We start from the raw sequence: 16,791 nt of genomic DNA, 5'->3' as shown, positions 1-16,791 counted from the left end.
GGTATCATAAGATACATGAGAATAGATCTCAGATGTCATAATAAGAGTAAAGTAATATATAACTAATGCATAAATAAAACACACAGGACTCAGAAGGTATGATAAGGAGAGAAGGAGTTTATTACAAATAAACTTAATAATAATAGTGAGACCCAGAGCTATCAGGCCTGGGAGAAGTAGGAGTGTAGTCTGGAGACCCAGGCCTAGGAGAGGGAGAAGAAGGGACAAAGCCTGGGGAACCAGGCTCAGAATTAGAAGGGGAAGAGGCCCAAGTAGGAGAGAGAGGGCGTATATAGGCGAAAGGAGGAGATGAGACACGAGGAGGGGAGGCAGGAGATGTCAGCCTAGGGCAGCAGGGTTCAGCATGAGGACAACCATCTGTTTGTGTCCTTTGGTCCACCAGGACAGGAGGCGGGAGTGTCTGAGTCGAGAAAGACCGAGTCATAGGCGTTTGCACAATGTGAAAAGGCGTGAGAGGTTGCTCAGGAAGTGTAGGAGAACACAGTCGTTCCAGGAAGGAGCAAAGCTCATGAGACAGATGACTCAGGTGATAGTGACGGAAAGTGGTTAACACTTCAGCAGGAATTGGCCTCCTATAGGGAGTAGACCGAGAAATCCAGATGGTGTGACCAGGACGAATTGGCTGACCCTGAGGTTGAGAACCTAAGGGGAAAAGGGAGTAGCCTTCAATAGAAATAGAGGAACTAGCAATAGAGGAACTAAAGCTTAAAATATGCAATAAACAAGCCCAGTCTGAAAGGCCAGACTGAGATCATAGTAAAGTTCAAAAGGTCAGCAAAGCTTAAGAGAGTCAACATTAAAGACTCTAAGATAACATACAAAGTAACATTACAGCAATAAAGCTTAGCAACAGTAGCAATATAATATAACCAAGTAGAAGTAAGAACTTATGACAAAGTTAATCTCATAAAACTAACATATAATCGTTAACATATAATCAGTAAAGTAATATAATAATAATAAGAGAAATAAGAAAAACTTACTCATTGTAGCTGAAACAGAGGAGTAATCCACGAAGCGTCCGTCGTGAAAGGCTGAACGACAAATGTGATACCAACTAGGAAGGAGAGCTCTCTTGAACATTTTTTTTTTTTATAACAGTGACGAAAAAGGCCGAAAATAATAGGAAACTAAGAAAAGAGGAAAACCCATACATGGGCGTATGAGTAAGCATCAGCTGATGATTCTGGGAAATAAGGGGAATTAAAAAAAACAGGATATTAGGTCACTGAGGAGGCGTATGAGGTAATTTCGGGGAAATAAGGGGATTTAAGAAGAAGCATGTAAATGACCAGGTGGGGCTTCAGAGACAACTTTGAGAAATAATGGGAAATTGCCAGAGAGTATGCAGATTACAAGAGGAGGCGCCTAGAGGCGCCAGGGTATATATTGAGGTGAAATCTCACTGGAGAACACAGTTCTTTTCGTGAGGAGAGTAGCTCGGTTGGACGGCTAGGCCATCTCTTGATGCTGCAGCTCTTTTATTCTTTTGATACGTTGTTTTGCAAAGGAGTTATTTTTGGTTACCTGTGAATGCTTTTTTGGGTTTTCATTTGTTCTTTTTGACTTAGTGATTTTTGTTTGCCTTGAGTTCAATGAAATGGATGATTGACTGACTGCAATAAAGAAGTTTTTGCTCATTCTCATCCAGGTCTGAGGAGTTTTCTCACTATTTCATCAATATTAATTATAGTGTATTCAGGAGGATTTGGCTAAAAGTAGATGACAAAACAGATATAGTTATAAGTATAATCACCCTTGTGATATGTCAGCTTGGAGGCGGGCTCTAAGTTCCGACACCACACTCGCACACTCACATACTCACTCGCACACTCACATACTCACACACATACTCACATACACACACATTTACACACACACACACACACTCACAGACACACACACATGCACACTCACACTCACACAGACACACTCACACACACACTTTATTGCCAAGTATGTTTTCACATACGAGGAACACACACACACATTTACACACACACACACACACACTCATTCACACTCGCACACTTACTCACACTCGCACACTCACATACTCACTCGCACACTCACATACACACACTCACAGTTACACACTCACTCACACTCACTCACACTCGCACACACTCACACTTACACACACTCACACTCGCACACTTACTCACACTCACACTTACACACACACTCACACACTTACACACACACTCACACTCACACTTACACACACACTCACACACACACTCACACTTACACACACACTCACACCTACACACACTTACACACACACATTTTGAATTTTCACGTTAAGTTCAGTATTTTACCAATACAATGCCATATCGCTACGAAACTTGGTATGGTTCATCAGCGACATGTTCTGAGCGCATCTGATCGGCTTGACCCCGGTATCGCTGCTTGCAGCTATATTTATTATTATTATTATTATTATTATTATTATTATTATTATTATTATTATTATTATTCCGCCCTAGAAACGGTCGTGCAGCCCAAACCGTAAGGCCTAGAGAGCTCAAACTTGGTCAGATGGTAGTACTGCCCAGATAGCAATTACGTTTGGGCCACATGTGGGTATTATCTGGAACATATGGCCTAAATGTGGCGTGGCTATACAGATATGGGCCAAATTGTAGCCATATTTGTTTTGCCATAACTTTAAAATCGGCGGGAAATGCTCTCTTGGTTCACAACTCATTTTGAGGTATATGGCCCAGATAACAACGAACACATGAGAACCATATGTGGTTGAGCTATGGCACACAGTGAGAAACACGACTTGTGGTAAACATTTGGCTTATACGTGGAAAAACACAGGAATCCTGAAATCAAGTGCGGCAGACATCCGCCGTTCCACACCTCAGGTTGCTATGCATCTTCCCTCCTATTGGTGGAGTGAGACTACGGCGCGAATTCTACTGAGACTCGGGCAGCGGGCGGCATTTCTGCTTTCCTCACGACTCTGTAGGCTACGTTCAGGTAAGTGATTGGCACTTTAAAGTCATATAATTGAAATATTCAGCATTATTTGTCAATATTACATGTTATAAGCGTTTAGTTATTAGTTTAATTGAGGAAGGGGTCAAATTAGCTAATATTTTCCTCAGTTTAACAACAGTTTAATGTATGCTAGGTCCGCTGGTTTGCCGTTTTAAATTCCGATGTTTTTGGCTATAAATCAACAGTACTTAAGTAAAGTTGGCACATATTCACAGATTGGAGTTTCCCGAGTCAATAACTCCTGAGCTAAACGCTGTTACTACACAAATAACACCTCTTTTCTATCATAGTAATGTAGAAACGCAGCTACAACCCAATTTTCCTCAAAATCAGCTTTCCTCCGTGGTGGACAAAATACACATGTGTGTCTCTATGTGCGAACCAAGGGACCGTCTGCAAAGTGCAAAACCCGAAAAGCGAATACTAAAAACAGTCAACTTGGGAGAAATGTCTTTTTGTATAATTTTTATGTTTTTTTATATGAAAATATTTCCCCCAAAAGTAACACACATTTCCCCCAAATAAGTGTTGTAGTATAACTATCAGGACATCAGTGATGTGTGAGCTGAATTTGGTGACAGTACAGTGTATTACAGTGATGTGTGAGCTGGTGACAGTACAGTGTATTACAGTGATGTGTGAGCTGGTGACAGTACAGTGTATTACAGTGGAGTGTGAGCTGGTGACAGTACAGTGTATTACAGTGATGTGTGAGCTGGTGACAGTACAGTGTATTACAGTGATGTGTGAGCTGGTGAAAGTACAGTGTATTACAGTGAAGTGTGAGCTGGTGACAGTACAGTGTATTACAGTGGTGTGTGAGCTGGTGACAGTACAGTGTATTTCAGTGATGTGTGAGCTGGTGACAGTACAGTGTATTACAGTGACGTTATTGACTTTTTTAGTATCCGCTTTTCGGGATTTGCACTTTGCAGACGGTCCCTTGGATTCTGTCTCATGCACTGAAAGTCATGCATGTCTTTTTTAAAGCAGAATACATCCAGTGTTGTCAATTTTAACCAGTTGGTGAAAAGGTATTCTAAAAATATATTCTAAAAACAAAATCTAAATAATTTGTCATAAGAAATTATGGTATTATTATGGCCCACATATTTAAAAATACAATTTGCAATTCCTTTCGAAAATATACTGGAATTTTTTTTTTGGTCAATCAGAGGTGGTGAATTATTGCAATTAAAAATATTAAAGGAAATAATTTATATTAAATGATTTTTTTTCCCCCCATTATCCTCCAGCTCTAACTTCCAGGTTGTATTGCTGCTAGCATTATTTAAATTCATCTTTATTGCAGGTGCAGTCAGGCAGAATCCCCTTACTGCAAAAGCCTCAAATAAAGACATTGAAATCAACATAAATGATTGCACCTCCCTGGAGACCGAGAGGGGGGTAGGAGGGAGCGAATGAAGAAACACAAGGCCCAACAAAACACTGCCGACCCTCATTGGGCACATCAAAACCACATCAAAACGTCTCTGCACATCAAAACTCAATTACTCTGAGTTGAATACATTCTTAAATGTATTCTTATGTTTACTCTTAAAGCTGTAATTATTTAAACACTTGTTTTGAAGTAAATTGTTTTGAGTACATTTGTTGTTGAGTGTTTCATTCACCTTTAAGTTAATAAGACTTTTACATACTGTCAGCTGCATGTGGGGCACGTATGGGCCGTTAGATTTTAACAGAACTCAACCATACTAAAATTGCATATAAGGCTCACATATGGGCCACATTAAATTGTATTATTTGTCTCATGTTTGGTGGAGTTATGGCACTCCTTCGGTTCAGTTCTTTCAAAGGAGAGGTGTGCCATATTTGGGCCACATAAAATTACATTTGGCTTATGCTTGGTGGACTTATGGCACTGCTTTGGTTCAGTTATGGCAAAGAATAGGTGTGCCATATTTGGGCCATATAAATTACATTTGGCTCATGCTTGGTGGACTTATGGCACTGCTTTGGTTCAGTTATGGCAAAGAATAGGTGTCCCATATTTGGGCCATATAAATTACATTTGGCTTATGCTTGGTGGACTTATGGCACTGCTTTGGTTCAGTTATGGCAAAGAATAGGTGTGCCATATTTGGGCCATATAAATTACATTTGGCTCATGCTTGGTGGACTTATGGCACTGCTTTGGTTCAGTTATGGCAAAGAATAGGTGTGCCATATTTGGGCCATATAAATTACATTTGGCTCATGCTTGGTGGACTTATGGCACTGCTTTGGTTCAGTTTTGGCAAAGGAGATGTGGGCCATTTCTGGGCCGACAAACACAAACTAATCTGGGCCACAGCTCAGCTGTTTATCTGGCCCAAATCTGGGCCAAAGGAAATTTGCTGACTGGGTGGTCACAGTTACTCAGGGCCAAAATCTCAGTGGAATCGGACAATCTGGGGCGCTTCAGCGCCCCAAAACGTGTTTGTCCCGATAACCCCTAAACCCCTAAAACCCCTATGTCCAAATCTCAAGTGCTTTATATCATTGGAATCGTTGGCTCATGACTTGAAAAACGTGTATCTCCAATTTCATTTCCGCCATTAAATTTTTTCGCTATCGCGCATTTTATCCGAAACCTACTTTTGCTAACTAGTCCTAGGTTTTTTGCCTGATCGAGACCAATCCAGTGCAGTAATATTCTCTGGAGTCTCAATGACAATAATTTTCGAAAAAAGTCGAAATTTTGATTCAGGGTCCTTAAGGGGGCCCTAAAATGTTTGGACTGTGAGGAGCCAGTTTTACTAAAATGTCAATAACTCAAGAACTAAATGAGCTATCAACACCAAACTTGGGACACATGTGAAAGAGGTCAAACTGAGGTCACAGTTCAAAAACCGTGGCGATTGGCCACTTCGTGGCGCTATAACGGAAAAATCACTAAAAACAGCCATTTTTAAAAAAAGCCCTCTAGCGCCCCCAACAGTCCAAAAACCCAATTGTGTGCTGACTTGTAAGGCAAAGATTCTGGTTCTGACTCGGAGTGGGTGGGGCTTGTCTTGAAATGGGCGGGGCTTTAACCAGTAATAATTAATTTGTAATATTTATAACACTAGCTTACTACCTTTATGTTTTTATGAAATACAGCAAAAACGTGTCAGACACTCAGTGTCTGGTTACTGGTTAGAGACAGCTGAAGGTTTAAAAGAGAAAAAAAATCTCCGACAGGCAGAGACGCAATGCGAGTCGCATTCTACCAAGCAAGCACCACGTCTGAACGAACCCACGTTTACCAGAACTCTACTGGTTAGTAATAGAGATGAGCCGGATACTCGGCTGAAACGAGTATCCGGTACGGATAAAGCACTTCTGCCGAGTACGAGTATTATACGAGTAATACGAGTCAATATCTGTGCTCGGATTGAATGAAAATCATCATTGGGTAGCTGATTGTGTCAGCGTTCTGTGATAGGCTAGTCACAGCGCCCCTCCCCTACACACATACAGATGTATTGTGTTGCTGTGTCTCGCTCTGCTCACTCACAGTCACACACAGAACAGCTCTCTGTCTCTCCCTCACTCACTCGGGTTCGCGGGTCTTTTCCGTTAACATTAAGGGTTTCTTCAGCTTTTTACTACGGGTTAATAATACGTACTTACTAACCAGTAGAGTTCTGGTAAACGTGGGTTCGTTCAGATGTGGTGCTTGCTTGGTAGAATGCGACTCGCATTGCATCTCTGCTTGTCGGAGATTTTTTTTCTTTTTTAAACCTTCAGCTGTCTCTAACCAGTAACCAGACACTGAGTGTCTGACACGTTTTTGCTGTATTTCATAAAAACATAAAGGTAGTAAGCTAGTGTTATAAATATTACAAATTAATTATTAAGCTACACACACACACACAAACACCTGGTGTGGAAATAAAAAAAAAAAAAATCACATTGATCATAAAAAAATTAAAAGTTAAAAAAGAAAGTTATGTTGTTCATTACATTTTACTTCATAATTGCACTGCATTGTTTTGTTTTCATTGTTGCAAAACTTGTTCTGTAATATAGTTCGTTTGCTATCGTGATCAAAACCATTGATCTGAAGCTCAATCCTGATGCTGTCCTGTAAATATTTTTCTAATCAGCAATAAATATAACAATTTCTGATCAACCCATATCAGTTGCATGCTTAAAATAACATACCGGTTAAAGACCTGCCCATTTCAAGACAAGCCCCGCCTACTTCTGGGTTAGGCCCTACCCACTCAGAGTACAGATACAGATACAGATAATTCATATGGTTAACAGATACAGATACAGATACAGATAATTCTGTACTCGCTCATCCCTAGTTAGTAAGTACGTATTATTAACGTTACAACCCGAAGTAAAAAGCTGAAGAAACCCTAAACGTTGACGGAAAAGACCCGCGAACCCGAGTGACTGAGGGAGAGACAGAGAGCTGTTCTGTGTCTGACTGTGAGTGAGCAGAGTGAGACACAGCAACACAATATATCTGTATGTGTGTAGGGGAGGGGCGCTGTGACTAGCCTATCACAGAACGCTGACACAATCAGCTACCCAATGATGATTTTCATTCAATCCAAGCACAGATATTGACTCGTATTACTCGTATAATACTCGTACTCGGCAGAAGTGCTTTATCCGTACCGGATACTCGTTTCAGCCGAGTATCCGGCTCATCTCTATTAACAAGATCTTTAAAAAATATACTGAATTTGTTAGTGAAACTGCAGTATATATTGTGACACATCACCTATCTGAAAATTTTTGATAACACAAAGTTTATAACCACATACTGTGCACCACAGGTGGGATCGGACCAATAACCCTGAACCGTGGAACAAGCTTGGCCCTAACGATCAATACAAGGTGAGGGGGTGGGGTGTGTGTTTGTGTGTGGGGTGTGGGGTGTGGGCGCTTGCTGATTAAATAGCACAAATTTGTCAAGTCATATCCAAAGTCAATAACCTTTACACAGGTTATTATACAGTAATAAGTATTAGCACTAATGATGGTGTTAATTAAAAAAATCATTGGTGCATGAAAAACAGAAGCATACTCCCTGGAGAAAGATCCCTGAGCACAAGCAATTTTGGGTTTGCTATCAATTTCCATTTGGACTGTTTATATACAGCTAATAATTCAATTCAATTTTAATTCAGTTTAGTTATATAGCACTTTTAACAATTGACATTATCTCAGAGCAGCTTTACAGAAGCATAGAAACAGAATAAAAATTTTAAAGTATAAATTAAATTACTATTTAACACTCTCATCTATCTCTAATGAGCAAGTCTGAGGTGAAAACAAAGAAATTTTTACAGGTTTGTAACATCATGAGGGTGAGAAAATGATGACAGAATTTAAATTTTTAGGTGAACTATCCCTTTAATATTAATAAATTATACTCTCTCTCTCTCTCTCTCTCTCTCTCTCTCTCTCTCTCTCTCTCTCTCCAATAGTTAATTCACTTCAAGGTTTGTGTGATTCAATAATTTAGGTTTTTTGATTGACATGATTGATTGTTGTTGTTATTCTGTTGTTAAAAAGGAAGGATCTAATTTAAGGATGTGTTCATGTCCCATTAAAAGGGAATGCCTGTTCAAAAAATGCGATTTGGTTGCATAGAAACTATTGCACTTTTTTATATATACTTTTCCATGGTCTTCTGCCATTTGAAATTTTTCATGCTTTTATGGTGCCTTATTTCAGCTACATTAACATCTAAGGCTTTGTAGTTTTTATTCATTTTTAGATTTTTATTGTATTTACAACTCACCTGTATGTGGACACCTTTTAAAAATAAATATAATATTTTTTTGTTGCAAATAAAACTCTCATAGAGTTTTAAATACTGTAAATACCATAAATACTGCAGATTTAACTTTGTTTAATATATACATTTAGTTAAATCATCAAACATCTGTATGACTTGCCAGTGACTTGCTTGACTCAAGCTACGACTTGACTTGAATTGCTTGACATAAAGCAGTGACTTGACACTCACAAAAATAGATTTGGACTTGCTTGAGACTTGAAGGTTAAGACTTGAGACTTACTTGTGACTTGCACATGTGTGACTTACTCCCACCTCTGCTATCCCTATCCCTATCCCTAATAAGCAAGCCGGAGGTGACGGCGGCAAGGAAAAACTCCCCGAGATGATATGAGGAAAAAACCTTGAAAGGAACCAGGCTCAGAAGGGAACCCATCCTCATTTGGGTGACACTCTGCAGTAAATAGTATAAATGTAAATAATGTCCTTTCTACAATAGTTTATAATAGTGCAACTGAGAGCTCCTGAGGAACTAATGAGTTCAGCACAGACCTGATTGCTGATAAAGACCAGATCATACAGCTGACTGACACAACATTGGTTCAAAAGAAAGCATGACAGTCTCTGGGCGGCTTCATACAGTATACAACAATCCCATGAGACACTGGCTGACTATACAGATCAATCCCTGGCAAGGTGACCACCGGGCGACGAGACTCCAGCCAGCAGTAGAACATCGGGATTGACGAAGAAGCTCTGTAAGAAGAGACGATTAGGCTAGGAACTCGGAACACCTGGAGCTCGGGAGTGGCATATACAGTATAGTGCGACAGAAAGAGAGAAAAATTGTTCGGTATGACTGTAATCAGGTTATGGACAATGTAAATTATGTGCAAAGTGCAGACAGGGACTCTGGCAAGACTAGCTATGACAGAATAACTAAAAGGCTAGAGCCAGAAGGCTTGATGGACATGAGGGCTTCCTGGGATGAAAAGCGTCCCACCACTTCGCAGTCTGCAAATCTGCACGACTTGCGAGGGTGGTAAGCTGACATCATCCAGACATCCCAGTTTACCAAACACTGTATGCCCATGAACCCTTCAGATCTACTCTACTTTACCTAAGGAAAGCTATTCATAAAAAGCTAGACTAAACAAATGTGTTTTTAGCCTGGACTTAAATACTGAGACTGAGTACCGAACAGTAATTGGAAGTCTGTTCCATAACTGTGGGGCTCTGTGAGAAAAGGCTCTGTCCCCTGCTGTAGCCTATTATACTTGAGGTACTACCAAAAAGCCTGCACCTTTTAATCGAAGTACGCCTGACGGATCATAAAAAAACAAAAGATTTCTCAGGTACTGTGGTGCGAGACTATTAAGCACTTTATAGGTTAATAATAGTATTTTATAATCAATGTGAAACTTGACTGGAAGCAAATGCAATGAGGATAAGATCGGGGTGATATGTTCATTCTAGTTAGGACTCTAGCTGCTGCATTCTGGACTAACTAGAGCTTGTTTATTCTCCTACTGAAACATCCAGACAGTAATGCACTACAATAATCCAACCTAGACATAACAAATGCATAAACTAGTGTTTCTGCATCATGTAATGACATCGTATTTCTTATCTTAGCAATATTTCTGAGATGAAAGAAGGCTACCCTTGTGGTATTATGTATGTGAGCTTCAAATGAGTGACCGTTATCAATAATCATACCAAGGTCTTTTACTGCTGCACATGATGTAATCAGAAAGCTTAATTCTGGCTGCCTGTGGACCTAATGAAAGCACTTCTGTCTGTAAAACATTCTAAATACTGATCAAAAACAGAAATATTATCTACTGCATTATCTATCAAATTGTTTGGTATAATGGTCCGAATTTTATGCCTGATGTTATTTTTCCTTGGAATGTGCTATTGTAATGAGATCAGTGTTATCCACTTCACTTATCAGTGGTACAGTACTAATGTTATAGCTAATCAGATGAAAGAAGAAAGAAGATGAAAGAAGGCTACCCTTGTGGTATTATTTATGTGAGCTTCGAATGAGAGACCGGTATCAATAATCACACTAAGGTCTTTTAATGCTACACATGATGTAATCAGAAAGCTTACTTCTGGCTGCCTGTGGACCTAATAAAAGCACTTCTGTCTTGTCAGAGTTAAGCAGGAGGAAGTTACTAAGCATCCACTGTCTAATGTCCTTCACACAATCTTCCGTCTTATTAAGCTGGTGACTCACATCTGACTTAGCTGAAACATATAGCTGCGTGTCATCAGCATACCACTGAAAGCCAATACTATGTTTACGAATAATTCCACCAAAGGGTAGCATACAGTATATAGGGAGAAAAGCAATGGGCCTAAAACAGAACCTTGTGGAACACCAAACATTACCTTGGTTTGTTTAGAGTGGTCACCATTTAGATCTACGAACTGATATCGATCTGTCAAATAAGACCCGATCCAGGAGAGGGTTGTCCCTTCAACACCAACAACATGTTTTAGCCTATCAAGTAGAATAGCATGGCCAATGGTATCAAAAGCTGCACTAAGATCAAGTAATACTAGCAAAGAGACACAACCCTGATCATAGCACAGAGACAGTGCTGGTTAATCAGCGCTGTCGCCGTGCTATGAGGATGCCTAAATTCTGACTGATACATTTCATGAATATTATTCCTATGTAGGTATGAGCATAACTGCTGAGCTACAACCTTTTCTAGGATCTTGGAGATAAAAGGGAGGTTTGATATTGGCCTATAGTTGGAAAGCTGGGTTGGGTCTTTTAATCAAAGTTTTGATTACTGCTAGCTTAAAAGATTTCGGCACATATCCAGTGCTAAGGGAAGAATTTATTGTCTTTAGAATGGGTTGGATATCTACTGGTAGTATCTGTTAAAAGAAACACATGGGTAAAGGATCCAGTATGCAGGTTGATAATTTTGAAGAAGAAATCAGTGAAAATAAGTTTCTTGTAGGGGATTAAAACGTTCTAAATACTGATCAAAAACAGAAATATTATCTACGGCATTATATATATCAAATTGTTTGGTATAATGGTCTGAATTTTATGCCTGATGTTATTGTTCCTTGGAAGGTGCTATTGTAATGAGATCAGTGTTATCCACTTCACTTAACAGTGGTACAGTACTAATGTTATAGCTAATCAGTGAAAACTACCCTGTGAAGAGTTTTATGTTTTGGGAGCCTAATAACCTTTTTATTTTTTATTTTTTCTGTTTAATAAAGAAGGTTCCTTCATTTGAGTACACTATTCTGGCATCTTCTTTGTTTATTGTTTCCTCCTTTTTTTGATTCTGCTTTGTAAAGTTCTAGTAAAATGGTGTAACAGCTTCTTCCTATATGTAATCCTTACTGTATGTAACTGCAAATGTAACCTTGTTTTCCTGGTTACTGATCATATAATATACACAAACAGATCTGCAGTTAAAAAATTGTTTGTTATAACCTCAAGGATATCAAATTATTCTTAATGATGAAGCAAATATTCGATTTTTATTTACACAGCTTTTCTCAGTGAACATGGACTACAGCAAACTGAAGAAGGACAGGCCTGATTTCTAAGCCTACCCTGGGTTAATATACTGTAAATGGCAAAGTGAGAAATCCAAGAGCTGCTGAGCTGCACATCATTTGTGAGAAAGAAATGGAACATTCATGATGCTTCCGTACACACAGTACACATTCATGAATATAGAAAGAAACATTATGTTTTTTTTATGGTTTTATTATTATTGATTTAAATAAATGTATTTAGTATAATTCTTAAACAGAAATGATTCAGTCAGGAAATATGTAAAATATGTTTGATTTGTAGAATAGTGGAAAAGTTTGGCTCAAATTACATTGGTTGATATTGTTTTCACACAGTGATTTAATATTTTTCTGTATGTATTGGCTAGGCTCCCACATGTGACATGCTATCACACGAGAAATAAATATAAAAGTTTATTGAATCTAATCATCTTGTGTAAATTATATATTGATTTACTATATTAATGTTATTCACTGTTTAAATATTTGTTTTTCTGTAATACAATGCTGCCTAAAATAAAGATGATTAAAAAGGGACTGTGTTTTATTTAACAGACTAAAAGAAGGGTGTAGCTGCAGTAATTCATTCATTTCTTTATTTATTTTCTTTCTGTCTTTCCTGGTGAGGGTCATGCTGGTAACAGGCTGAGAATATCATTTTAGATATATTTATCCCTAGCCAAAAGACTTAAGATCACTCTCCACAGTTCTTGACCAGGGGTTAAAACACAAGGTGGTAAAAAGAGAGCTTTATATTTGCATGCATTTGTACACTTGTTTTTTTTTACTTTATAGAAATTAATAATAGCAAGAAAATGACTGCAATTCTGAACCAGAGACAGTTTAGTCAGATACTAGTCAGTCAAAATAAGCAAAATCATGGAAGTTATGTTAAAGGGATACTTTACTTGAATGCATTGGTATTATTTACCAAAATGATTTCATTTTTCTATTAGGTTTTAGCCAGGTTTCCACATGCAACATTTTATCTCTTTAAATAATGTAATTTTTTAGTGAAGAGCTGTCAGCTGATTGCCATTTGGCATTAGGTCCTCATTCATGTAGGTGTTGATCAAGGGTGTGTCTTGCCTCCAGTCCTGTTTGTGGATTCATTCATTCATTCATCTTCTACCGCTTATCCGAACTACCTCGGGTCACGGGGAGCCTGTGCCTATCTCAGGCGTCATCGGGCATCAAGGCAGGATACACCCTAGACGGAGTGCCAACCCATCGCAGGGCACACGCGCACACTCATTCACTCACGCAATCACACACTAGGGACAATTTTTCCAGAGATGCCAATCAACCTACCATGCATGTCTTTGGACCGGGGGAGGAAACCGGAGCACCCGGAGGAAACCCCTGAGGCACGGGGAGAACATGCAAACTCCACACACACAAGGTGGAGGCGGGAATCGAACCCCGACCCTGGAGGTGTGAGGCGAACGTGCTAACCACTAAGCCACCGTGCCCCTTGTTTGTGGATTCATAGAAAAGATATCAAGTTTGATAACAAGGTCTCAATCCTAGATGGTTAATTATAGACTGATACTGTAACTAACAACAGAATATTATCTGTGTTTGGTTATGTTTTGGATACAATTCAGTGGTTATTCTGTAAAAAGTGACTAAAGTTTTTCAAAAAACTTCATTCATTTAAAGAATGTTTTTAAGTCTTGCTGTTACCTTCCAAACGTATTTACATTTACATTTACAGCATTTGGCAGACGCCCTTATCCAGAGCGATGTACATAAGTGCTTAAATCTCTAGCATTGAATACATTAATGCTGGCTCACTAGGCTTCATACATACTTAAGATACCATGAGTTTAAAACATTTGTTCAAAGTTACAATGAAAAAGTGTCAAAGGGTTTTTTTGTTTGTTTTTTTTTTAAATGCAAAAGATAGGGAAAGAAGTGCTAGTTGAAGTGTTTCCTGAATAAGTAGGTCTTCAACTGCTGCTTGAAAATAGCCAGTGACTCAGCGGTCCGGATCTCTAGGGGAAGTTCATTCCACCACCTTGGTGCCATAGTATTGGCATATTGCCATGGTATTGGCATAGTTGGTAAATTTCTTGGTATAAAACCTTTAGAATCAGGGACCACAGGATTGTAGGCCATTTTGGGCCATGTAAAGAGTTTGATAACATGTATGATTGCAAGTAACACTCTTCACAAAAAATTATCCCTTTCTAAATATCAGCTCATTCTCACACTCATGACACTGTGTGATTTGTATGATTGTTCCATGAATATCTAATATCTCTGTTTTTCTAAGAGACACAGGGAAAACAGCAATAAAATCATGTTTGGTGATAAATATATTACATTCTTTTCTCCCAAAAGAGTGTCTTTTGGGGTAGTGTGTAACCCAAAAGACCCTACTAAGGACTGGACAATTAGCAGCAAATTTTAGGAGACTCCTGAACGCTTTGTATGATTTCTGCTAGGAACCTAATACTGGCATGTTAAGTCAGCTAGAAAGAGACAGAACTTTATAATGCTTTATTTCAAATTCTAATTCAAATTCAAATTTGTTTGTATAGAGCTTTTTTAGGATGTTTCTTAGCTTGGCATTATTTCTAAGGTAGAAGAAGACCGTTTTTGTAATATGGGTGATATGATTTTCAAAAGACAAGTTGCTGTCTAATATAACACCCAGGTCTTTCACGGTTGAGCAAGTAGTTACAGTACATCCATCTAAATGGAAGTTGCAGACACACGGTGGAGGTGGGAATCGAACCCCCAACCCTGGAGGTGTGAGGCGAATGTGCTAACCACTAAGCCACCATGCCCCCCTGACATAAATGCTACTATATTTAATTTTTTTGATTAATCCTTTTTGTATTAATTATAAGTTAATTATAATATGTCATTATTAATATTAAATAAATAATTCATTCCAGTTTAAAATTATTTTCTGTAAAAGATTCTGTTAGAGATTATGACGGTGGTAGACATGACAATCGGGGTTCTTATAAATAGATTTATTTGCTTTCTTGTCTTTCTATTGTCTTTAGACAATAATATTCCATAATGAATTGTCAGATTACTCTTTAATTAACACTCAAAAAGTTTTAGTTTTGTGAATCTGCTTACAGCCACTGATTATTTGATCATTTTAAAAAAATTATTGTTTTGAAATCTTTTTGTGCTTCATGTGCTTTAATACTTAATAATAAAGGCTCTGCATCTAGAGAGCAACATCATGTTCGGTTGTGTACTGATGTTGGGCAGCCCAAAAACCACACAGCAGCTGACTGTGGTAAGGTAAATATTAATGTTCTGGACATTGAACCTGCAGGAAATCAGGTTCTGATTTCTAGTCTGATTGTCTCTTCTTACAGGTCACCCTGCTGGAGACTGTCATGCTTTTAACCATTGATGCATCAGTCAGCTGTATTTTCTGGTCTTTATCAGTCTTTATTTGAATACTTTGGCAGGAAGGAATTAGTGTTGGGTTTATGGTGTACTCAAAGTTTGCACTGACCCATTAGTTCCTCAGGAGCTCTCGGTTGTACAATTATAAACTGTTGTAGATATTACATTATTTATATTTACATTAATTCTAATTAATGCATTAATACATTAAGCCTAATTCTACTCAAGGTTTCTTCTTCATCTCATCTCAGGAAGTGTTTTCGTGCCACCGTCTCCTCTGCCTTCCTCATTATTTATTGATTTTGAAGATTTAAATAGTCAGAGATCCGTCATGAGAGCTTCCGTCATGAATCAGCAAAAACAGACTGTTATAATACAAGAGGTTACCACTATGTATTTATAGCTGTCCAGTGAGTTTGCTGCCTTCCAGTTTCTTATTTTAGACGGAAAGAGGGAAATTAATCAAATCTTAAGTCATGACCAAAAATTCTTTTTTAAACAACAAAATCAGCTTAACTTAACTCAGAGCTATCAATGGAACTATGACTGTTATTCTGCTTCCAGTTCCGTTCAAATTCCATACTGGAGGAACGGTCAGGAAGTTCTGAGTCAAGCTTTTTGACACTCCCTTGGCAGCAGGTTCACTATGTGCTGCCTTCAGATGCTGGGCTCGTGCCTGAAGCACAGGAAAACAGCTTGGAACGCTGTTTGCTCCTTGATGTTCAGTTCATTATTCTCAAGAAGTCACTGAGCTGCTCCGCGGTCAGCCCGAGGACCTTTTCAGATGACATCCTCGAAGTGATGCAAAGGTGTATCAGCACGTAGTCTGAGTGAGCGACAGTTTACTGCCAAATCCTTAAGCAGTTATCCAGGCTGAGATGTTCCTGTAGGAATTCACAACAGCTCAATGCAAGATCTCAGAAATCGTGTATATGTTTTAACACCTTTTAAATCACCTTTTTTTTTTCTAAAGGAACCTAATGTGTGGAAATGGCAACTCAGAGTGTGTGATTTATAAGAATCTTTTTAACAGTGTGTATATGTTTATAGCACTGTTGTGCTTTTTA

The 16,791-nt window shown here is 38.6% G+C and overlaps 1 protein-coding gene across 1 annotated transcript in view; it reads left to right on the top strand.

Moving 5' to 3' along the window:
* Window positions 1-12,859, top strand: part of ndufa4b (NDUFA4 mitochondrial complex associated b) — a 39,696-nt gene extending 26,837 nt beyond the window's left edge. The window contains exons 3-4 of the mRNA XM_060891058.1: window positions 7,815-7,875; window positions 12,317-12,859. Coding sequence (XP_060747041.1) covers window positions 7,815-7,875; window positions 12,317-12,373 — 118 coding nt within the window. The 3' untranslated portion in view covers window positions 12,374-12,859. The remainder of the gene's footprint in view (window positions 1-7,814; window positions 7,876-12,316) is intronic.
* Window positions 12,860-16,791: the final 3,932 nt, after the last annotated feature.

This window comes from Tachysurus vachellii, chromosome 2, assembly GCF_030014155.1.
Source record: "Tachysurus vachellii isolate PV-2020 chromosome 2, HZAU_Pvac_v1, whole genome shotgun sequence".
Classification (NCBI taxonomy): Eukaryota; Metazoa; Chordata; class Actinopteri; order Siluriformes; family Bagridae; genus Tachysurus; species Tachysurus vachellii.
This window is presented reverse-complemented; position numbering and strand designations above follow the sequence as displayed.